We start from the raw sequence: 26,001 nt of genomic DNA, 5'->3' as shown, positions 1-26,001 counted from the left end.
CACTGATGTAATCGCCTTAAGTGCAGTTTCAAGTTCAAGAAATTTAACATTGATATAAAAATTACAATCTATATTCCAATTTTTTCTTATATCCCATCAATGTCCTTTTGAGTTTTTTCTCCTCCATTCTTAGAGCCCATCTAGTATCATGTATTACATTTAATTTTCATTATTACTTTCATTTAACTTTTTTCTTTTCTGTTACTGTGAAGCATATGTACATCAATCTTCTCAGACCAAACCCTCTTAAGCATATCATTCTGTGAGATTAACCATATTTACAATGTTACAATATGTCATCATTACTAGACCTTTCCCTACACCCCAAATAGAAGCCCTATATTCGTTTGGCATTAACACCCCTGTTTTCCTTGCCTTCACCCCAGGAAACCTATTCTCTACTTTCTGTCTCTATGAGTTTGTTTATTCACTGATATTTGGTTTGGGGTTACCATGGGACTTAAATTTAACGTCCTAAATCTGTAACAATTTCATTTGTTTTGATACCAACTTAACTTCAATAGCATTCATAAACTATGTTCTTTAACCCCTCAGTCCCCCAATCTTTATGTAGTTCTTTTAAAAAAATCATGTATTAACACATTATAAGTCCAGAATAATTGATTCATCATTACATTTTATGCATTTGCCTTTGATATCCTATAGGAAGTAAAGAGAGGAGTAAAAAATAAAAATTACAATAGTTTTGGTATTTAGTTTTACCCATGTCATTATCATTGTAAGAAACCTTCATTTCTTCATGTGGCTTTGGTCAATTGCCTAGTGACCTTTCCTTTCAACATACAGAATTCCCTCTTGCATTTCTTGTAGGACCAGTCTAGTCATGACGAAGTCCATCAAGTTTTGTTTACCTTGGGATGCCTTAATCTCTCCTTCATTTCTGAAAGATGGTTTTGGAGGGTACAGAATTCTTGTTCAGGCATTTTCTGCTTTCAACATTTTAAATATATCATCCTAACCCTTTCTTGTCTCCATGGTTTGCGATAAGATTTTGACACTTAAACTCATTGAGGCTCCCTTGTATGTGACATGTTGCTTCTCTTTGCGGCTTTCAGAATTCTCTCATTATTTTAACATTCAAGAGCTTGATTATAACATGGTTCACTGTGGGTCTATTTGGGTTTATCTTGTTTGTAGTTTGTTGAGCTTCTAATGTCTTTCATTAAATTTGGAAAAGTTTTAGCCAGTATTTCTTCAAATATTCTCTCTTTCTTCTCCTTCTAGGACTCCCACAGCACACATACTGGTACACTTAATGCTGTCCCACAGTTTCTTCAGGCTGCTCCTCTTTCTTTCTTCTTTCTGCTCCTCAGACTGAATAATTTCTGTTCTCTTATCTTCAAGTCACTGATGCCTTTTTTTTTTTTTTTTCGCCAGCTCCAATCTGCTTCTGAAACCATCGAGGGAATTTTTAATTTCTATTACTCTGCTCTTCAGCTCTGTTTGCTTCCTTTTCATAATTTCCATCTCTCTATTGAAATTCTCTTTGTGCTCATCTACTATTTTCACAATTTCCTTTAGTTCCTTGTCCATGTGTTACTTTAGATCTTTGAGCATATTTAAGACCATTAAAAAAATCTTTGTCTGGAATATCTCAGGTGTGATCCTCCTCACTGATGGTTTCCAATACTTTAATTTTCTTCTTTGCCTAGGCATTCACTTTCTGTTTCTTTTTATGTTTTTTAATCTCTTGTAGAAACTTGGATATTTTGATATGTTAATGTTATTGTTGAAATTTAGACTCTGCAGTGTTTGTTTCTTAAGTTTGTATCTAGCAAGTGATATGAGAGCTTTCCTTTAATGGCAAGCACTAACAAAATTTTTAAAAAGGCTAAAAAGAAAACACGTTTCCTTGTCTTTGCAGATTGACCTGTGTGAGTACTCTCCTTCAGAACTTATCTGTACACTGAATTTAGAGGATAGCTCCCAGCCTGAGAGTAGGGGTCTTCCTGGTTCTGTCTGTACATATGTCTTTTCTTGGGCACGTGTGTTTGGGCCCAGGAATTCTGCCATTTATACATATACGTGACAGTTTGAAGCTGGATGGACCCCAGACAATGATTTTCCTTAGAGTTAATCCATTCCTGTTGTGTGACCCTATTGTAAGTAGAACTTGTGATTGGATTACTTAAGTAGGGCATGACCCAAAGTGGGTCTTAATCCTCCTACTGGAGTCTTTTATACACAGGATGAATATGGAGGGAGACAAAGAAAGAGAAGCCCACAGAAAGATAGAGAAAAAAACAAACAAAAACAGGAACAGAGAGAGAAAGCCATGAAAGCAAGGAGCTGACATCAATGGAAACCAGGAGAGAGGCAGCCAGAATCCAAAGCAATGAAGCATGGAAGAGAATGGAGGGACTGGCAAATTCCTCTATTTGCTCACCTTTGGGGAGAAATCAACCCCTGATGATTCCTTGATTTTGACACTTGGATGACCACAGAACTGTAAGCTTGCAACCTAATAAATCTCCATTGTAAAAGTCAACTCATTTCTGGTATATTGCTTTCAGCAGCTTTTAGCAAACTAAAACAGATTTTGGTGCCAGGAAAGTGGGGTTCTGCTATGGCAAATACCAAAAATGTGGGAACGATTTTTTATAAATGGGTAAGTGGCACTATTCCAAATTGGCAAAAGATGGAAACAACCCAAGGGTCCATCAAATGCTGGCTGGATAAACAAAACATTTATCCATTTAATCTCAGATCTTCTCAGAGTAGGCCTGAGAGAAAAATGGGGGAAGGAAGTTGTAGGACAATAATTTATTTCTTTCATTCTCTTGGGTCTATTGACTTTCCTTGTGCTTAGGCCTCCTCTAGGTTCAGAGAGGATGGATGAATTCATAGTAAAGAGACAGAGGTTGTTTTCCTCAGCTTGTGTTCTCAAAAGTCTCCAGTCATAGCAGACATCCAAATGTCTCTTTTTTTGCGAGGTACTCGTGTATTCTTCTGAGAACCTCTCCTTTCTGTACCCTCCCTTAAGTGTGTACTGGGGGGCTCTGGTTGACCTTCTGCATCAAACACCTGCCCCTTCCTCAGCCCCAGCTCCCTAGCACTGCTGATCTGTCTCTTTTGATTGGGGTCACCTCAACAGGCAGGAGCTTTTGAGCAGGGCCCTTTGAAGAGTACTTGCTTTCTTTAAGTGGGACTCACACCATTGTTCTTTCCAATGGTGGAAATTGAATTCTTCTCACTATTGCTCTCCCTTTCTTTTCCCAGCATCATAGGAATCTCCAGACAGTTTTCAGCCAGAGTAAGTTGCTGGTCTCCAATGTTTGATTTGCTCAACCCATCCAAACTCATAATCTCTTCTGGGAACTTTCTTGGTGTTGCCACAACGTGGCTTGTTGGGAGAGAGAAAACACCATGACAATCTCTAATCCCACGAATTCCTGCACTTCAAAGACTTTTCCATTCCTGTGAGCAGTTGCAGGGGTGGTCACTGGGTCAGTTAGGTCAGCTCCTAGTGTGTCAGGATTCTTGTATCTCATGCCTCTCTTTAGAAATATGGGGCTACTTATCTTCCATTTTTTTTAGCTTGAAGGCATTCATTGAAATCAGGATTAACTAGCACTCTCCCATTCTGTTAGTAAGTGATAGTTGGTATTAGGTTAAATGTGGTCATGATGTTACTCATTGAGTGGTACGATACTCAAAGTATGCTTCATATTAGAGACCCTGATTTTAGAGATTCATTTTCTCCTACTTATTCATTACTGTTTCAGCAGAAGAAAATGTTCTTAGTCACAAAAATGAAGTTATACAAATACTTAAAGCACATTAAAGGGTGGAAAAATTTTTTTTCCTTTAGAGAAGTTAGTGATCTTGAACAAGAGTTAATTGTCTTTTTAAATTTCTTCCCACTTTTTAATTCTTCCCTTCCTTTACTCCTATTTCCTTTACTTATCTGGGACTGCTATACTACAATGGCTATTTTAAAAATTTCAATCAAGAATAAAAGGGAAAATCATCTTTGTGAGCATTAGTATTAGATTTTTCAGATAATTGGCTAGGGGTACACAAAATATAAGAACTTAATAGGCACATTTTAAATGATAAAAGCCAAAAGACTATGTCTCATATAATTCAGTTACTTTGTATTAAATGTATTGCAGAGAAAGATTAAGAGTGAGCCATGTTAAAAAGAAGAAAATAGATACAAAATAGTTTAAACTTACATAATAAATAGATTATCCGAACACTTTTTACATGAGGTATTAATATTTCAAACTCTTTTAATCTATATAAACAACTCACCAGTCCCTTCTGTAAAATAAATTCTTTCTTACCTTCTTTTTTGTTAGAACATTTCAGAACAGCTGACCAGTTTGCTTTTTCTTTCTTTTTTCCTGGCAGGCACTGTGTTGTAATAGGAATATTACACATATTTCTAACATTGGTTTATGTTAGTTTTGGAAGCACTGCCATATTAAACCTCCAAATATTCTATCAATTATACTAATAATGGACAATTTGTCAAAATTTAGCTTAAAAGAAGAAAAGAAAAATGTTTTTATTTGCAGGTGATTATTTCCATTTTTTTACCAACTTCCAGATTCAAAACTATGTGTGTGTGTGTGTGTGCGTGTGTGTGCGCACGTGCGCACATATGTATTTGAAACCCTGGGAAGAAAGAAAGGCAGGGCACAGAGGAGGGAAGAAGGCAGTAATGTAGTAGTTGTCTTGACAACCACAGGCCCTATTGTTCATGGTGACTTCACCTCACTGGGAGAGCACCATTATCTGCTCTGGGGATAGAACCACCACCATGGGAAGGCTTGTTTATATGTATATATGTATATATATACCCATACTTATATATAGATCAAGTATTTCATTTGCTAGAAGGAACATGTCATCAATACACAAAAGCACACCTTGATTAACCAAATAACTCCAACTTGACTTTGAGAGAGAAGGGAAACAATATGGATTTTCCAAATGGACCATGAATAATCGCAAATACAGCTACCAGCGCAAAGTTCCCATCATCTTACCAGGCTTAGGGACAATAAGCTGTGCACTCGTCTGGGCATTTCCAGCCTCATTTTCAGCCACACATTGATAAAAACCTTCATCTGACTTTACCACTCCAAGAATCCGTAAGTTGCTTTCTCCCTGGGGAGAAGAAAAAGGCAGGTGAAATATTTTAAAAAGCAAACAACTCATTGTGACATAATGAATATAGGTAAAACTTTAATAAAATTTTAAAGAAGAAACAAGGGAGGTTCTGAAGGTTCTCAGCTTCACATATATATACTCTTTCACCAGGGAAGTACTATATATTCCCAATGTCCTTTTCTGAGTCCACTTGCATCAATTTAACCTATTTTTGCATTGAAAAAATATATATTGCCAAATATATATACCATCTTCAATACCTGAAAAAGCAGTAAACCAAAAGCTCTTTTATTAGGTGTGGAAGAAACAAAGGTTAGCACCAAAGGCAACCTCATTCCTTTACTGGTTATTGGAAGAGGTTCAAGTTCAGCAGCTACTGGGTGTGTGTGTGTGGGGGGGAGGGGCAAATGAAGCAAAAACACTGTCTTTTGCAGCTTCTAAAAAGACAGGAAATCTAGGTTGGATATTTTCCAAAAATTTTTACCCAGAAATATGTGTGGAAATACTCTTAAAACTGTAATTGCTTTTACACGTGCCTTGTTGGGGATTTGGAGAGTAGGGATATGATGGATATTTTATACCCATGTTGCTCTTATTTTATGTCCACATAGTTTCACCTTCAGTAACCCATAAATTAAATACAGAAGCGTTAACTCCTGTTTTATAAAAATTAAGCCACCATCTTTTTCAAGGATGGATGATAAAATGATCTGGAGATAGCGTTTAATTATACTAACTCAGTTTATCTTCTATATTAGAGTAAGAATTAGTTCAGTAACTGAGATGTGTTAAATCACTTCCCCTGAAGTCATTAAGAGATAAATATTACCTCATGGGGAATTCTTAATTGTTTTTAGTGTCTTGTAGTCAATTCTCAGCTGATGTAAAATTCTTAGATAAAGCTGGGTAACTTCTAATTAACAATTCTCAGATAAGTTACCATTTGTGCTAAATGTTACATGTGCAACAGACAATGGCTCTCAGACTTCCGGAGCATTGGGGAAATATTTTTAAGCACATTTTTATATGAATACAGCACATATCATACATTTTATTTTCACCTTAAGGAAAAAAGCGTTTAAATAGGTTGGCTGTAATGAGTCATGCTGGGAGAAAGATTATTCAAACTGTAGGAAAAAATAAATGTTACATTTTATCATGTGTCCTTAAGGGCACTTAACAATTTCCTTTATATGCAAGTAGCATATATTTTAGGCATATACAACATATTTCAGGTTTCTCAATGGCAGGTCATCTTTAATTCAGTTGTACTAGAGATAGCAATGCATTTAAAGGAACAAATACTTTGATGTGGCATTCAAAATTGTTTTGATTTCTCTCCCCCCTTCCCTTATTATTCTAGTTCCAACCAATTAAACAAATGCAACTAAAAGTGAAAAATGGTAAGTGGCAATAAAAGGATAAAGATATGCTTTATGGATTTATTCCTTAAAAACCCCAATAATATGCCAGAATACATGCATAAAGAGATTATGAAAGTTTTCTAAGAGTTGATACATCAGGAAAGGTGTGTACACTAATGAGAGGTAGAGTAATGCCACGGTGCGCTCACGGTACCCTTGTGCTCTAGCCCCATTCTTCCCAGGACACCCAGTTTCGGAGACTGCTCTTCTCTGACAGGGCATGCCTACATTCCAAACATAAAGAAAATGGACCCAAAGCCCCTTCTACAGCTGCAAAGTTCTTTGCTATTTGGAAAGTGCTTTTTATATTTCTCATATCTGAAATAAGAGCCACCAATGCTAACCTATACCAAAAAGAGAATTTTCAGAAAGCATTTTTAAATGAGCAAAGCATTCTGCTGATAGTAACAGCAATCATAATAACAGCTACCATTTATTGAACATCCACTATGTGCCAGCACAAAAACTCCACAAATATGGTACCATTATTCCTATTATCCCCCAAAAGGATAGGGATGGACAGCACACTAAGACTTACAGGAAACTCTGAGTTTTATCCTGAACTGTCCATAGTCTTAGTTCCTTCCAATGTTCAAAATTACAAAGCAATGTGAAGTGTGGGTTTTCATGGCTTCTGGGCCACTGCAGTCCCTCAGTCTCCCGCCCCATTGCCACCATCACCATTGTCCCTCTCCGCTGCCATTTGCATCAGTGGGTGCTGTCTGGAAGAGCAGCAAAGCAACACTCTCCGTGCTACCAAGGTAAAGGTACATAGCTAGCATATCTTTTTGAAACTTTATTATAATGAGTAAAGCCAAAGAAGTAAGAGACTCTGGACTTCATGTAGTCTAAAATTAAATTAGAAACTCTGTTCTCCCAAGAACCAAAAATGAGACGATTTGGCAAAATAGTCATGTTCCTTTATTCTTTTTTTTTTTTTTTTAATAAGTCTTTGACTGTAAAACAAGGGGGCAAGACTATCTGATCACAATTTTTGTTTTCCTGCTCTAAAAGTCTACATCTAGAAAATCACTTGTTTTATGAGAACAATATTCTTTACATGTCATAAAAATTCCCAAAAGGAACCCTATTCCCAGGGAAGAAAGCAACTGAAGAATTAGTAAACAATGAATGGGATTATAAGCTAATATGAAAAATATAATTACCACTATCTGAAAATAATCACTAGGAATGACCACATCTCCATTCTTCATCCAATTCACAGTGGGCACAGGCTTTCCAGAGACCGTGCATTCAAACTCAATGTCCATGCTTTCATAGGCATAGAGGTTGGAAGGGTGATTTAAAAACCATGGTGGAACTGCAAAGACAGAAAAATAAAAGTGAGTGGGTGGGGATGTGAATTTAAATGCTAAGGTCTTCACTGATCAGAAACACTGCTCTGAGATTTTCTTTAAAAATTTTTAATTCAAATCATTCTCCAAACCTTTAGCTTATTATACAGGAACTACTAAGAAACATATCTTTTTTTGCCAACTGCAATTGAAGAGTTTCAGTTAATGATGTTTTCCCACATGGAAAGAATGAAAACCCAATTTTGGAAAACATTATACATATAGTAAACATTTTGAATGCCTAAGTATTTGTGTACCATTGACCTATACACTGAAAAGTGTATAAAGTTATAGAATTTATAATGATAAAGTGAGCAAAATGAAGCTGATAGTCCTGAGACAACCCAGAATACAAGACAAGAAATTTTCCCTGTAATTCTAGAGTCTTATTAGAATTTAGTTAATATGGATGGACTCATTTCCTGTTGAAACTGGCCCTGGTGATAGGGAGCTAAAAAAGACTATCATCACTACCGTGGATGCATTCCTATTATCGTTGCAATTTTCTATGGTAGTGTATTATTATATGGTATTATTTTCTCTGTTGGTATCTAATATGCTAATTTATTTTAATTTATTAATTACCATAATAGTAATTACTCCATGATGTAAATTTGCAATTGAAAGAAAATTACAAATATAACAGAGTTTTCCTCATGAATCCTCTCAGGCTCTATCCCTCAAAATCATGCCAAGAAGAGGCTGTGTTTATTCTCTTCCATGGGGAATCTTACAGTTATGTCACATTTGAACATTTATATTGCCTGAGAAGCCCGATTAAATTCACAGTGAAGTAGCAGTCATGACCAATTTTCCACATAGGAAATGGATATGCACCTTTAGAAGCTGTTTTGAAAGTTAGCTTGTATTTTTGTTGTTATTGTTGCTATGTCCAATGAGCAACAAGTGTTAATTTTTACGACTTTGAGTAATCACCATATTTTGCTCTTTCCATCCACCATTAGCAAAATTTATCATTGACAATAAAATAAATCTTTGATCATTACTATCTGCTAGGAAAATGGGAGAGCCAGTGGAAAGCACAGAGGATATAATAGTTTTCTCTCCTGAATTCTGTTCACAGTTTCACCATAGATTTTGGTCAACTATTTCTTTACGAGCTAATAGTCAATCTTAGTTGAGAACTGAGTATGTATAACCTATCAATTTAAGTGCTTTAAATGGATTATTCTTACCACAATATTCTGACAAAGACACTACTATCCCCATTTTACGAATGTGGAGACTGAGATATAAGGTGTTTAAATAACTTTCCCCAAACCATACAGCTTATCAATTGTGGAACCAGACAGTCTGACTCCCCTGCCTACATTCTGAACTGAATTACTACAGTTGTCTCTTTTGCTACTTGAAAATTAAGATGGAAGGATAACTCAAGAATATTCTAAGACTCTCAGAGATGATGGAGGTAAGCAATTAGAGTTATTTAAAACAACAACAACAACAACAACAAAATATGTCTATTCCTCCTCTCATTTAAAGTCCTTCTATAGATAAAGAATTCAGAATTCCTATATTCTGTACCAGTTTTTCAAATATTGGGTCACATGCATTAGTGAATCTGGAGACTAATTTACCAAGTTGAGACAAATATTATCAAGATAATTATGAATATGTAGAGATATGAAGAGAAGATTTAAGAGTCGAACTGATGGAGTCTGATTGCCTGGTTTTAAATCCCAGCCCTACCACTCATCGCAAATGCCTCTTACTGCTTTTGCTTTTTATTTCTTATTTCCCTAATTAGAGTTATCTTTTGTATTTCCCATGTCAAAAATAGTGTGGTGCACACAGTAGGATTTCTTAAAATAAGTTATTGTGTTTCAAGGATGGCTATGTTCTAATGGTTTCATCTAGATTAATTCTGTTTCCTCAGCTTCAGACATAAGAATCATCTCTTTGTTCTCTTAAAGGAAATAAATATGTCAAAGCTTATCACACAGTGAATACTCAATAACTTCTTTTTTATTGATAAAAATGAGTAATTTCTAATTAATATAGAAGATAATATTTAATTATTACAGTTGTAACATTGTAATTTTACAATATAATTATAATTATACTTAATTAATTATAGTTGTAAAATTATAAAAAGTCATGGATTTACCAACAATTATTTCCTGCTTACAAACAAATGTCTAAGTTAAGTCTGATCTGTATTCTGGCCATTCTTTCATATCCATCCAGCTATCAGCTTTACACTAGACATCTCATTTCCCTTGCTGCCTGTTTTTTTTGAGAACAACAAATTTTATTTCTTCTTAACATGAGAGTCTAGAGCAAGGTTCAGCAAATTTTGTCTGTAAAGGGCCAGAGAGTAAAAATTTTAGGCATCGTGAGCCATACAGTCTCTATGGCAACTCCTCAGTGTGTCCTAGCATTAAAGCATCCATAGATAATAAACAAATGGGTATAACTTGTTCCAACAAAATTTTATTTACAAAAACAAGATTGGACCATATTTGACTCACAGACCATGGTTTGCCTCACCAGGCAGTACTAGGACATTGGTGGCTCTGCCACATCCCTTCCATCTTGTGACTCTGCCCTCCTCAGGAGCTGCATGACTGACCAGGTCAAATCCCATTGATGTGTTCACTGGCAGGGGAAGAAAGAGTGGAGGAAGCACACCCTCTGTCTTAAGGACCCTGCGCCAGGAGTACACACTTTGCTTTGGCCTCATTTAACTGTAAGGGGGCTGGGAAATGTTTTCAGCAGCTAGGAGGGCACATACGCAGCTGCAGTTCAATGACTATGGAAGAAAGGCTAGTGCGTTTTCCTTGCTGCCTTAATATCCTTGTTTATACATCAGGTCTTCCAACCTTCAAAGTACATCACACTGTAGAAAAGGGGGAAACAACTGCTTTTCTTACTTAAATAGGGAAACTGAAGCACCAAATGGCAATATCATGAAGCATAAATTGGTCTAAATTTCACATTTTCTGCAAATGCACTGTCCTTCTTGAGCAGTTTTTATTGGTCACCATTTATACTATGTGCTAAGGACAAGGGTTAAATATTTCTCTTTATAGATCAGTGCCTCATACAGTGCCTCATCCTCAGCATATGCTCAACCAAAGTTTGAGCTGCTGCTGCTGCTAATAAGAACATAAGCAATAAAATGCACATTTTCATCCTTTGCTGTGACAATGTTCGTTTAAGTTGAGGAGGAGGAATTTGGACAATTTCAATGGAAGCCAAATATCTACAGAATAATATTTTCCTATTATTGAAAATAAAATACCAATGAATGAAGAGAAAAAATACAGAGCAAAGACTGATGTAGCATTATTTGGAGAGAAGATAGGGTGATCAATGTCATTTTAGGGTGACTTTTAGAAATATTCTTCAAGTCTAGTGTCTTAGTTTCTTAGACGCTATGACAAACACCCCAAGCAGAATGGCTCAGACAATGGGAATTTATTGTCTCATAGTTTCCACAGGTTGGAAAACTTGTTTCTTCCTAGGGTAGATGGTAAGGATGCTTGGGTACTTTGGCTTTCTCATCACATGGCAATGTCCTATCCTGTCTCTTACAGGGTCTTACTGACTTCCAGCTTCCATTTCCTTCCTGTGGTTTTCTCTTTATGAGGTCTCCAGTTATAGAATTAAGCCCATCTTGATTCAGCTGACCACATCTTAATTAAATTAGCATCTTCATTAAAATAGCATCTTCAAAGTTCCTAGTTACAATTGGTTCATACCCATAGGAATGGGATTAAGTTTAAGAATACGTTTTATTTGGTTTTGTGTGTTTTTTTTTCCTGGGTAAAGTAACTTAATCTACTATAATTGTCCCTCTGGACCCCAAAAAGACATGATCCTTTCACAGGCAAAATGCATTCATTCCATCACATCCCAAAAAATCATAAGTCATTCTAGAAAAACTCAAATCCCAAGTCTCATCAAAATCAGTTATGGGCATATTCCATCCTAGGGCAAAATTATTTTCCATCTGACAGACCTGTGAAACCCAGAAAATGAATTATCTGCTTCCAAATTACAAAGATTGGACAGACAGAGTACAGACATCTCCATTCCAGGAAGGAGAAACTGGAAGAAAAACAGGGGTCACAGTTTCCAAAAACAAGCCCAAAACTCAACATGGCAAACTCCATTAGATTTCAAGGTCAGAGAGTAATCTGTGGATTGATGCTTTGTCCTCTGGGACTGTTACAGTGGCAGCGCCACCCCTTCCAAGCACTTGGAGAAGCTGTGTTCTCTTCGAATGCTGAAACAGAACATCCCACTCTCTCTGAACACTGGAGTGGAAGATTTGCTCTACACAAATTCTGGGGTGTAGATTGTACTCTCTTCAAGCATTGGGGTGGTGGTTGAATTCTTCCCTGAATAGATGGACATCTTCCTACTATCTCAGTTTTGGGTGGAGGTTGAATTCTCCCGGTCAGATTAGGATCTCCACCTCCTCCATGAACCATGGGGGACCTTTCCATACACATGGGTGGGTCCTCTCTCTTGGCCAAAGATTTTTATCCAGACTTTTGCTTCCATGGTTCTGCCCTTTAAGTCATTCTTCTTTCAATCTATCCCTTCTCTGGAGCTTTCAGTCCAGGCCAACAGTACTTTTGTTAATAGAAATTTCTCAAAAATCTTGTTAACTTTGTATGTAATAAAGGGGTATCCAAACCATCAGACAAAAGGACTTGATAACTGTACGCCCACTCCTGATTTCCTCTGAAATGGCTGTATGGGTCCATATTCAGCCACACTCTCATTAGTAAGTGTTGTTCAGTTAAACCCTTACATGAACCCTTGTTTTATGGGGCTTGCTTCCTATAAATTCAGGGAGGTCCTTGATAGAGGTGCTTCTGGTCCTATTCTCAAAGTGTTCTGTCTGGATAGACTGTGAGCTTTCCAAATCATCAAATGCTGATTTCGTTGTGCTTAACAGTTTGATCCTCAGTTTACCTCTTTCCCCTCATTTCACTATAAGCAGCAAAGAGAAATCAAGCTGTACCTTCCACAGTTAGCTTGGGATTCTCCTCAAGAAACTATGCAAGGTTATCAATTATAAGTTATGACTTCCATCTGACATCAGAGGAAAATTTTGCTAAGTTCCTTGTCTCATTTTAACAAGGATTGCCTTCTTTCCAGATTCCAATAAGACATTTCACCATTTTTTTTAAAAGCCTTATCAGAGGTAATTTTAAAGTCCATGAATCTACCAACAGTCACTTCAAAAAATCTAGTTTTTTTTCCCTTCAGGTTCCTCACAGTTCTTCCAGCTGCTACCCATTTTGTCCAATTCCAAAGCCATTTCTACATTTTTAGATATTTGTTACCCATTCTTCCAGCTGCTGCCAATTGCCCAATTCTAAAGCCATATCTACATTTTTAGATATTTGTTATAACACTCCACTTTCCAGCACCAAAAACTGTCTTAGTTCCTCAGCTGCTATAATAAAAACCCCACAATGGGTTGACTTAAACAAGATTTGCTTCTTCTGGGGTTGGTAGTGTTCTGGCTGGCCAGCAATTCTTGGGTTCCTTGCTTTCACCCCCTTGGAACCTTGACAATCTGCTCCTCTTTCTCTTCCATGTTCCCACCGACTTTAGCTTCTGGCCCTCCAGGTTACTTTTTCTTTATAAGTCCTCCAGCAATAGGATTAAAACCTATGCTGATTCAGTTGGCTATACCTTAACTAAAATAACATCTTCAAAGGTCTATTTACAATGGATTCATACCCACAGGACTAGGATTAATATCAAGAACATGTTTGTTTGCTTGTTTTGCTTTTTTCTCCTGGGGTACATAACTCTACTATACTTGTGTATAATTCTTCTCTGTTTGAGCAAAGGAATTAAAAGACTTATATGTTTTGGGGGATGGCTGGATTAGAAATTCAGTAAAAGGACTTCCATTTGACTTTTAAATAATATCAGAACCAAACTGCTGTTGATTTTCCTAGATATATCATCCATACACCCTTTACATATAACCTGAATTTCAATTAAAATAACAGTGCAGGGCCCTATTTAAATTCCAAGTCTTTGGTCATTTTATTTTCTTATGCTAAAATGATTTCCACTTCATCTCAGAGTATAGAAACTTTGCTAATCCTTCATGACTCCATTTCTCCAAGAAGGATATCCTGAATTTTTTCTCAAAATATTTCCTTCCTTTTAGAAACTCTATGACATTTATTGTTTCTGATTTTAAGGCACTTGGTGTGGTTTCCTCTACATTGTATTTATTTTTGCAAATGTATTACTTTGGCAGTAGTTTGTAACTACTTGGGAGTGGAGTGTCTATCATAAGGATATTTTTATTGCACAAATGTAATGCATTGTTTAATACATTTATGTTGATTACACTACTCTGGGATAGAATGGATGAATGAAATTTACCTAAATATTCCCTTCTTGTTTGATCTTTCTGTCCTTTTCTGTAATGAACAGACTAGGATGTATTCATCTCATTTAAGGACTGCTTTTTAGATTCCAGACCTAGAATGATCATGCTATCTACATTTTTCACAATTCCAGAGTTCTATTTTCAATTCAGACTGATAACTGCATCTTCAGTTTAAAGGGCTCGGAAAGGAGGGGAGGTAACATTTTTTTTTTTTTTCTTATGAGAAAATGTTCATGATATCACTTCTCTTCTCAGAATATTCTCAGTGAGTCTTCACTAGACAAATAATAAAGACCAAACTCATGGCTTTGTGTTTAATAATGTACAAACAGCTTGAGAACTTACTGACTTGATCTTATTTCCAATTCATTTTCTACAGAAATCATCTACTCCATCCAAATTAATCCTACATTCTAAAAATAAACTATTTGATGGTTAAAATGGATGTGTAGGATGATATAATATAATTGCTTTCTTTTACAGTTAAACTGAGACTATAGAACAAATATGACTTATCAAAGACTATGGATATGTTTCTTCAGCATTTTTCTGATGATGGATCCTTGCCTAGAATTGCATTCCTTAGGCGGTACAATTTACATTTATTCTCCAAGATGCAACTCAAATGTCCTGTTTTACATTAAGTTTTGTCTTCCACAAAGCTGACAAAGGCATTTCTTGCTTCTTACAGCTCTAGTTCTCTCTGTCCTTGGTTTTTATATCACTTATAATGTACTGCTTAATATATTATCATTCACGTGTCATTATATGCCAACCAGATTGCTTCTTAAAGATAGAGCCTGATATGTGTTTTTTTTCTTTTAATTCCCTTTGTATATTACATGTTTATCCTTTTTCTTTACCATTCCCCACCCCAAGAGAAATAATGTCACTATTATTATCCTCTTTGGTGGGCAGAATTTTCTTTCTTTTTTTTTTTTTTTAATATAATGGTTTTTTAAAAAATTTTTATCTATTTATTTCTCTCCCCTTTCCCCCTCTCCCCAGTTTGTCTGTTCTCTGTGTCTATTTGCTGCATGTTCTTCTTTGTCTGCTTCTGTTGTTGTCAGTGGCATGGGAATCTGTGTTTCTTTTTTGTTGTGTCATCTTGTGTCAGCTCTCTGTGTGTATGGTGCCATTCCTGGGCAGGCTGAACTTTCTTTCACGCTGGATGGTCTCCTTATGGGGCACACATCTTGCACGTGGGGCTCTCCTATGCGGGGACACCCCTGCGTGGCAGGGCACTCCTTGCGCGTATCAGCGCTGCGTGTGGGCCAGCTCCACACAGGTCAAGGAGGCCCGGGGTTTGAACCGGGGACCTCCCATGTGGTAGATGGATGCCCTATCCACTGCGCCAAGTCTGCTTCCCAGAAATTTCTTAACCCTTAATAAAAATGAAGTATTATGATTTTCAAATTTATCAAATCATTCCATTTACTTAGTATCAGTCCATTTTAGAGAATTGTTTAACACACATGTACAGTGTTACTACAATTTCAGGCAAGATACTGATTTAGCCATACTTTCCTTTTTTGACTAGAATAAAATTGATGACCAGAAATAGATTATCCACATTTCTAGAAAATCTCTGTTTCTCAAGATCTTTTCAATTACAAATAGTACATATATAAAGATTCATTTTTATTTCAGTGCTGGAGGACTTGTGACAAAAATGGATAATAAGTAACAGAAATATGTAAAAAAATGTAATTCTGTTCTTGAAAGAGTTTATCATACTTAGAAGAGACTAATTCATGAGTGATCCCTCTATGTTGCAATCAAGTTGTACAACTAAACTTTACCTACAGGTAAATGTTTTCTTCTAAATTAATTTTCTTTCTTTTAAGGAAGTTCTATGCTATGACTAACCACTTGAATTTATATAGTAAAATTTCTTCCTCATTACTAATAATTGCCATAGTATTGTAGGTTATATTTCCCATAATAGATGCCTTATAAGCATTGTTAGTATCCCTTATTACTCTCCAATCTTCTCGAACTTGACTTGTAGTCTCTTCACTCTTCAATGAGCAAGTTAGCAATTGTTTTCCAATTACTTAAGTAGATAACAAATACAGGTCAATTAAACAAACAGATTTAATATACAGAATTAACATTACTTTAAGAAGATTCTACACATTCTAAAGATTTATCACAGTTTTTTTTTAATTACAAAGAATGCATTTTAACATTCAGATGGGTTAAAATAATAATAAGAAGCATAGTTCATGCTAGTGCATGATCAATAGTAATCAAGGGGAAAACCATATTGGTGAGCAAATTTTATTAGGAGGAAACAAAAGCATGATCCTCTAGTGGCTGCAATTCTATTCTGAGGATGATCCAAAGCCAGCTAGTTGCCCTGGAATAGCATTCCTTCTCTTCCTCACCAGGCCTTTTCTACTTAGCTCATTTGTTGTTGAAATAGTAGACCTCAGCCCATTAGTTTTCTCTTAAATCCACATAGCTGAAGAGACTGACCCTATCAAATACCTAGAATATGTTTGCTGCCAAATTGGGCCACCTCTATATTCCAAAGAAACAGGTTCTTACAAGCACAACTATACAATTGTACTAACAGGTGATTCCACCTTAAGGGGTATAGGGGAAGAAGTTTAAGCTTCAAATGTATAGGGTTCCTATTTAGAATGATGGAAATGTTTTGGTAATGGATGGTGGTGATGGTAGCACAACATTTTGAATACAATTCACAGCATTGAAATATATAGCTGAATTGAGTAAAAGGGGAAATATTAGATTGCATATAAGGTAACAGAATAAGAATACAAAACAAAAAAAACAAAAACAAATTAAAAAACAACAAACAAAAAAAGTATCAGAATAAAATTCTTTAAAAAATCCACAGAACTACACTACACAGTGAACCCTAAGTTAAACCATGAACTTTAATTAATAGTACAATGATAAAAATGTGCTATCATTAATTGTTACAAAAGACCACAGCAATGCAAGATGGTGGTGATGTGGTTGTAATTGAGAAACTTGTATTTTAGGCATGATTGTTCTGTAAACCCACAACTTCTCTAGTAAAGAAAAAAAAAAGAGCTATTGTTCACATGTAATCACATTCATATACACAGGAAACTATCTGTATTAGTCAGCAAAAGGGGTGCTGATGCCAAGTACAGAAATCAGTTGGCTTTTATAAAGGGTATTTATTTGGGGTAAAAGCTTACAGTTACAAGGCCTTAAAGAGTTCAGCTCAAGATTGCTTTCTCACCAAAGTCAGTTGCTACGTGTTGAAGCAAGATATTTGCCAAATCTCTGTGAGGGTTCAGCCTTCCTCTCTCTCAACCACAGGCTGGCATAGGGCTTGTGTCTTTCCAGGCCTTCTCAGCAACTCAGCTCATATCTCTTCCCTGGAACACAAGATCAACGTTCTCTCCTCTTCTGTGTCTACAGAGCTCTCTCTCTTCCCACGTGTCATCTTGAGTGAGTGGCCATTTATATCAGCCCATCAAAGGGGCAGGGACTCAATCTGAGTCATGCCCTATTGACGTGGTAGAACCAAAGCCCTAATCTTAACAGTAAATTTATTTAAGACGCATCAGGTGTATCTAATGCATTCAAAGGGTATCACACCTGGAGGAATAGATAAGCTTATGAACTTAATCTCTCTTTTCTGGGATTCATAAATAATCTGAAACTGATACACCTTCTGTCATTGAATGTAGGTTTCAAGATAAAATACAGTAGGGAAAATATTCTTTATAAATTCAGACTTCCATGTTCAACATAACTCAACAAAATCCGAGTTTTGTGGAAAAATTTTGTGATGGACCACTCAATTTACGGATTAGACATTACTCTGTCTGTCTAGTTCCAATTATTCTTGAACCAACTTTTGTGTACTTTATCTTCTTTCTAATCCAACACTTCTGCTTGTTCTTTTCCTATGTGACAAAATGACTCTAAATCTGCTTAATATTTCTCTTTATTTTCTGCTCTCCTACCTACCCATCTGTTCAGCCGGCAGGACCGACAGTTGTGGAACTATGCATTCTATACGTATCCCTCATACATACCTTTCTGACTTCTCCTAAAAATTTTATGTTGTGTTTGGTTTTTCCTTAAATGGCTAAAATATACTACACATTGGAAATATAAGCACAATTAAGTTGTGCTTTTTCTTAGCTTTTTCTATTAAAAGAGGTTTTTCAATCTAGTCTGACAATGATCCTTTCCACAGAGAGTCAGAGAGAGGTGTTTGGGTACTCTTAACTGCGTGGAATTAGCACCAACTTATTTCCTGATATGAGTAAGCTTAAGTGGGATATTTAACTATATATGTATTTTTTTTCTCAAACAAAAATAAATATATCATTACTGGAAACTGCATGACAGAAAAGCAGGTGACTCAACATCAATTCATCCCATTGTGGCATCAAGCTATGTGTGAATTCCCTAAGTAATTAACTTAAGGACAGGGACTGCCTTATCTGTGTTCTCAAGGCCAGGTATGAGAAAGATGTTCAATAAATATTTATTAGATGAAAAGACTGAACTGTGGTTCAGTCCTCAGAGACCAACCTCTTGGCATTTAGTCATTTTTTTTACTGTAGAAGAGTACAGTGTAAAAGCTAGGGTGGAAAACAATAAGGATATGCTTTTCTACTAAAATTAATGCAAAAATACAATCTTAGAAGCATCAGTGTATAAGCTAGTCTGCTATCATTGGCAAAGGCAAGGTTTTAATTATCTTAAATAAATGAAAATTTAGCCTTTCTGAATTTTATTTTCTACACTCTATTAGCACTTCCTATTGTGACCACAATATGCTGAGATATTGTTCATTTTATCTAAAATTCTGCTCTATAATTCTTTGGAAATGAAGAACATCTGATCCTCAAGCTTTACTTTAGAGTCCTTCATATAGGCTTGGAAACTATTTTCGATTTCTTCTCACAATTTTCTTTATCCAGACAAATAATCCCATTACCCTTCCTACGTTTCAGCTCTTTCTGTCATCAGGGTTCCTCTCTATAAATCCAAACTGAGCTTCCCATTGCCCTCTTTAATTGCAGAGCCTAGGACAAAATTGGGAGATTTATTTTGTGAGGCTTAAGCTAGTGATAAAAATAATGGAAATATTACCTCAAGGTCCTAATTTTATATGCTAACTGAGACTATTGGCTTGCCTTTGTTAACACAGAGGCTAGAAATGATTCATATGCTATCCATGACCTTCAGCAAATATAGACAATTAAATTTGTGTGTAGATATAGATATATAAACACACATATGTATAAAGTTACATATTTATGTATGTATTTCTCTGTATTTACATATGTATTCATAGTTTTATATTCTTCTATATAAAATATATAATTGTATAGAATACTTATATTTAAGTATCTTCTTACATTTACAATGTTATATATATAGTCACAATATACATTCATATATTTACACTTTATAAACACTTTTCCTTGTCAAATTTTCAATTTGAGTTGTAAAGAAAATGTAAACATGTTAAGGAAAATGTGATATAAATATTAACTCTCATGTGTTGTATGATGACAGAAGTAACAGTTATCCAAAAGAAATTACCCTGTTCCTAACACTGAATACTAACAGAAATTTGAGAACAATTACTTTCCCTCAGTCACATAATTTTCTAAAAGGTATTCTTGGTACTTTGAAAGTCCATGATGTGGATTTCTTAAAGTCTAGAAAAAGGTATTTCTGTTATTCATAAGATCCAATTCTGTGTATTTTAACTGCACACTGAACAGTAGGTAACACATTTTTGTTTTCAGAGTTTCTTGTTAGTAGTGGATAATCTATGAGAGAGTTGTTCAGCACAAAGACTTACCTGAGAAAATGATGGGTTTTAACACTTAATTTTGCTCCCCCAATACCTAATGAAATAAAGAGTAGTTCCAGCATACACACTCATACAAAATCAACAACAGCAACGAAAGAAAGAGAGAAAAAAACACAGCCCAAATTTGAAAAAAATAAAAGAGTAAAAAATACAAAGAGCATTTTCTGGAATAGAGCAGAAAGGCAGACTTGACTTGTTTCCTTGCCTTAATCCCAGAAATTTCCCTGGAGTGTGAGGAAAAGTTTAACCATTTTCAGTAATACCTCCAAACCTGACACAAGGCAAACTCAATGGATAGCCTTGTGTTTTTCCTTTTCTGATTAAGGAAACCTATGATGGCTTTTGGGAAACAGAGATAGAGCTGACTTTGGCTGAGGTAAAAGCTCTTTGGTTACCAATAAATTAAGGAATTGATCCCAAACCTGAGGATTACCCCTCCCCGTGGAAAAGAATAGGAGAGAGCACCAAATAGTAAGCTGGGTAACTGGAAAAGGTTGAATGCTGCTTCAGTTGAAGTCAGCATTCCCACAGGTTAATACATAAAATCTGAAATACCCAGCCTTCAAACTGTAACCAAAGAACCAAAGAGGTTTCAGAGAGTAGTAGGTGAGTCTAGACATAACATCTAGTACATTAGAACAAATAGAAGATTTGGACAGAGCTGCCCACACATAATCAAGATTAAAACACTAAACATAGTAAATATGGAAACATATCACAGCCAACAATAATGAGAGAGGCTGATCTAATGTAAGATAAAAAGTTCTCAATCTGCAAGAAAGAATATGTGAAGGGGCAGGAAGAAATTCTTCAAATTGCTTCATATATGGATTCACTTACTCTGAAAATGATTTCAATGAAAGTAGAGGTCAAAGACTAGATGATAAAACAAAAGAGTTTGCATATAATAAAGGAAAGTAATCGATTAAAGGAAACAAATCAAGGACCAAACAATATCATTAGAGAACCAAAATCTAAATTAGGAAGCACAAGTAACAGAATAGACACCATGAAATTCAAATTAACAACATAGAAGAAAGATTTGAGATAATCATAGTGAATGTAGGTGAAAACAACAAAGGAACTAAAGTAATATGGCAAAATTTGATGTAGAAGGAGGAATAGGAAAGTTATTCCAATATTACGATAATCCACAATTGGAACACAAGATGTATTCAAAGGTACATTAATAAATTTCCCCTGATATAATAAATTTAAAATTTTTAATTGAAAGAATATACCATGTCCTCAGAAAAGTGAATACATAATTCTCAATAATGAGACATATTTTATTTAAGCTATTGAAATGAAAGAATAAAGAATACTAGACCATCCAACAGAAAAAGCAAAATCAACACACACCTACAAGGTTGAGGGAAAACCAGATTGCCATATAGGAATATCTGATGCTAGAAAACAATGAAAGAATATCTACGAAATACTTAAATGAAAGCTATTAGTCTAGAATATTATACAGGAGATTTCATCTATAAAATATGCATTCCTAAATGTGAAAGTACCTAGAAAAACATAGCATTTTCTAAAATAAGTCTAAAACCAAAATCCATGCAGTTAAGAGTATCCTCAAAACAGAAAATACCATCAAAATAAAAAGTAAATACTATGGAAATGATGGTTACTGAATAGACTATCCTGGCAAACTTGAACAGGGTAAAACTATAATACCAACTACCAAACATCAGGCAGTAGGAGATGGGAGGATGAGAGAGAATCCAAATCCCTACTATGAAAGATGAGAACATAATCAAGTATGTCCTTAAATAAAAACATGTATTGTAAAAAGACAAAAACCAGCTTCTGTAGTAGGATCACATTTTTATAAAGGTATTTCTACCTAACTACCCAACTGTTAATGTACATAGAAGGATGTGAAGAGTGCTGTTTACCAAAGGCTAAGGTTTCTACTTCTGGGTAATATTTGAGAAATTTGTAATTCTCATGGCTTATTCCCACAAAAATAGAGTGTTTTTCTAAAAGAAATTCCTTTTTTAAAGATTGGAAGCAAATGTGCCAAGATATTACAGTGGTTATATAAGTCTGAATATATTCCTTCCATTTTTGTCTTTTAAAATATTCAATTATTAAAAAGAGCTTAAATAAGAATCGAATGGCTGGCAGCACTGGCCACTGTAACTTTAAATAGTAGATGGACCCATTAGACATGCTAAGGTTTGTATAAAGAGCAAGTAAGTGTTAAGTAGGAGGTAAGCAGGTTTATCTTCCTTTCCTTCTTTTATCCTAGCCCTTCACTGGGGTTTGCAAGAACTTCAGGGCCACTCTTGTTGCTGGGGACAAGCACATAAACCTTTGAGGGAAATCAAGTGGAGGAAAGAGCAACACCAGGTTTTTCTACCTAAGATTTGGTGAAAGGGCAATACACACAGGATGCTGGGGGAGGGGAGGGCACTTGATGCCAGAAGCAAACAGAAACTCTGCCTCCTCGTTCCAGCTCATCTGTAGAGTCAATCACAGACACAGAGCAAGTAACTGAACTTTCCTTGACTTTTGTTTCTACTTTGTAAATTTAGGGGGCTGAATTGGATCCCATGATTTTAAATTCATAACATTAGTGTGTCTTTAGAAGCACTTTATGCATTGCTGGGGAGAGAGGGGCTCCCTACCCTTTAACACCTTCAAGAAAAACAGCTTCATGTTGATGTATTATATATACTGTGCTTCTACATCAATTTAAAGCTTCATGTGAAAGTGCTCTGCTGCCAAAACAATGACAGTAAATTACCCCCAAGCTTTTTATTCAGCTTTAAAATCCTATGAGTCTAACATGTGAATATGGATGGTAAGGTCAATGTTGTTCAGCATGAACAGTTTATATATAGTGTTGAGTTAAAAAAAGACCAGGGAAAATGAAATTGTCAATTTGCTTTTTATTCTGCTACTAAAGTAATTTTTGGCTAGCATTAATGCATTGCTTAAAACAATAAATACCAAACTAAAAAACTCATTTAAAAAATCACAGAAAATGACTCAAAGGCAGGTCAAGAGTAATTAGTTCAATACCTTATGGCAGAATGAAAGTCTTCCTTTCATTTGCACACTTACCAACAACTTATTCTTAAGATTACTCAGTGAAAAAGGTTTTCCAGCATTGATTATATTCTAATCTTTGAGATTCTATCTCCTTTTTTCATTCCTGCATCCTGACCCAAATAGACCTTACTATCTCCTTGTAGATAAGATGAAACTTCAGAGTGAGTTCACTGCTTTGCAAGTAGAGATTCCAGGAACCATGGAAAAAGGATGTGTGTATGCACTTATTTTAACTTCTTATTTATAAAATTTCACCCCTTAGATAACCAATTGCATCCAGCATCCATGTGGAATCTAAGCCCCCTCTTGATATAGATGTGCAGTGGACACAACCATTCTAAGGTCCACTGGATGGAGGAATAGAATATGGATTAGAGTGGACTTACTGATATTCTATTCATGAACTATCGTGATTAGTAATCGAACAAAATGTGGCATTGGTGTGGAGAAAGTGGTCATGGTGGCTGCTGGGGGTAGGGAGTGGGAAGAAGAAATGTGATGTGGGGGCATTTTCAGGGGTTGGAGTTGTCCTGGGTGGTGCTGCAGGGACAGTTACCGCACATTGTATGTCCTCCCATGGCATACATGGGATAGTCTATCCCATGGATAGACTGTGGGAGAGTGTGGGCTGTGGTATGGACCATTGACCATGAGGTTCAGCAGTGCTCAGAGATGTATTCACCAAGTGCATTGAACATCTCATGATGATGGAGGAGGTTGTTGTTATGGGGGGAGGAGTGGTGTGAGGGGGATAGGGGATATATGGAGACCTTATTAAAAAAATACATTAAAAAATATATATAAAAAAATACATTAAAAAAATAAATAAAGACAAAAAAAAGACGAAGGAGGTATACTTGTGAAATTTATGTATAATTCATAATGATAAGAGGGGTTAAGAAAATCATAAAGTTCATTTTCGTCTGGCAGGATAGGTATCAAATTTTAAAATGGAATTTAATGAGAAAAAATGATAAAATCCTACATTAGATTAAAATAATAACAAATTCAAGTACTATCTCAACAGCAGTTCACATCAAAAAGAGATATTGGAATTTTAGGTGACTTTTAAGAATATCACTCTTAAACCCCTGCCCTGGGCCTTCCATTAGAGAGAACCCTACATATCATAAACAAGCAAATATATGTATGCATGCATGTATCAAGGAAATCATGGCCACCATTATCACTTGGGATCTGGCACCAATGTTGGCAGAGCACAAATGTAATCCTAAACATCTTGTCCTGTGACTAACACTGTCAGGCCTCAGGGAAAGACTTCCTCATCTGCTTCAATATATCCATAAAATACAAGGGCCAAAAGGTAAGTAACACTAATCAAGAATTGCAGTAATCTAACATTTTGTCCTTGCATTTCATAGATACCTCCTCTTATGCAGAGAAGCTCCTTTGAAATGGCTGGAAAGAGAAGCTCAAAGACATATTTTATGTAATTCTTCAACTTTTACAGACTCTTTCCTGTACTATATCATCCATCCCTGGAAGTATTTCTATAATTTTACTTAACATATGATTCATCAATGAAAAGCAAGCTGTTTAGAAAGCTTAAATCCATCCATTTATTCTGATTAAAAAACAGATGTGCTTTTCATAAGCATCTAAAAGATTCTTGGTATATTTTCATACTTGTCATTCATATACATATCTCATGTATGTTCCTACATATACATTTAATACTTATGCACATGCCAAACATAAGCAGTCACTATGCAAATAACCATGCATAAATATATACAGCTATAAACATCTATATTCTATAGCCATTTATGTCCTCAATGCCTTTATACACACTGATATCCCTGAAACAAAGGTGCAACCTGAAATCTGAATATTCTTCCTATTTTACATGCAATTTTTTAAAGCTCATTAAAATCGTTCCATTGTAGGGAAAAAAATCCACCAAGTTACAAGTCAAATTACAATTTACATAACATTAAAAGCATTGTTGCTTGTTTGCTTCTGCTTTTTAATAAATCTGAACTTTGGGTGGAGCACAAAGTGAGCCAATAAGAGGTCATAGAGATCTAGCCCATCACTAATATTTTAGAGATGAAGAAAGTAATGGAAATTTTAGGTTGCATATATGTTATTAGAATAAAAATAAAATTAAAAAACACATAGTACTGTACCTCATAAGCAGTGAACCCTAAGGGCAAACCATGGACTATAGTTAATAGTACAAGGATAATGTTCTTTCATTAAGTGTAACAAATGTACATACTAATGCAAGGTGTTTATAACAGGGTAGGGGGTAGGGAATCTCTATATTTTCTGTGTGAGTTTTTCTGTAAACTTCCAACTACTCTAATAAAAAAAATTAAAAAGAAGTTAATAGAAAATAATTTCTATGGCAACATATAGCTCATAAATATCAAAGTCAAAATCAGAACACAAGCTTTCTAAATTCCAAACAGTGGCTTTTCCCTTTTATAAAATTACATTTAAAAAATACATGACATAAATGATAAAAGTATTTTAATGGCCTATATAGTCACTTCATTATTCCTGGACATAGAAAATGAAGACATCTACCCTTTTTTATTCCCAGCTAAGAGAGAGACTATCTTGTTTTTTCCTTATATAGCAGGCAAACTTGAAAGGTAAAATGGCATTAACTCCAAAATTCTCCATGGTCATGTTTCCAAGATTCTTCCCAGCAGTCTTGCTAATTGCTGTGTCTTTGGAAGGACTATATGGTGTTTCTTGTTGTCAAAGGCAACTCTTTTTCTATTAATTCTTCATTAT

General features: G+C 35.5%; 1 protein-coding gene across 6 annotated transcripts in view; it reads right to left on the bottom strand.

The window, feature by feature from the left end:
• The window catches only part of DCC (DCC netrin 1 receptor), a 1,130,593-nt gene that overhangs the window by 425,097 nt on the left and 679,495 nt on the right, over positions 1-26,001 (bottom strand). For all 6 annotated transcript variants that reach the window (XM_058277746.1, XM_058277743.2, XM_058277744.2 and 3 more), the window contains exons 6-7: positions 7,733-7,887; positions 5,019-5,139 (exon numbers count right to left, since the gene is read on the bottom strand). In XM_058277746.1, coding sequence (XP_058133729.1) covers positions 5,019-5,139; positions 7,733-7,887 — 276 coding nt within the window. The remainder of the gene's footprint in view (positions 1-5,018; positions 5,140-7,732; positions 7,888-26,001) is intronic.

This window comes from Dasypus novemcinctus, chromosome 16 (assembly GCF_030445035.2).
Source record: "Dasypus novemcinctus isolate mDasNov1 chromosome 16, mDasNov1.1.hap2, whole genome shotgun sequence".
Taxonomy (NCBI): Eukaryota; Metazoa; Chordata; class Mammalia; order Cingulata; family Dasypodidae; genus Dasypus; species Dasypus novemcinctus.
This window is presented reverse-complemented; position numbering and strand designations above follow the sequence as displayed.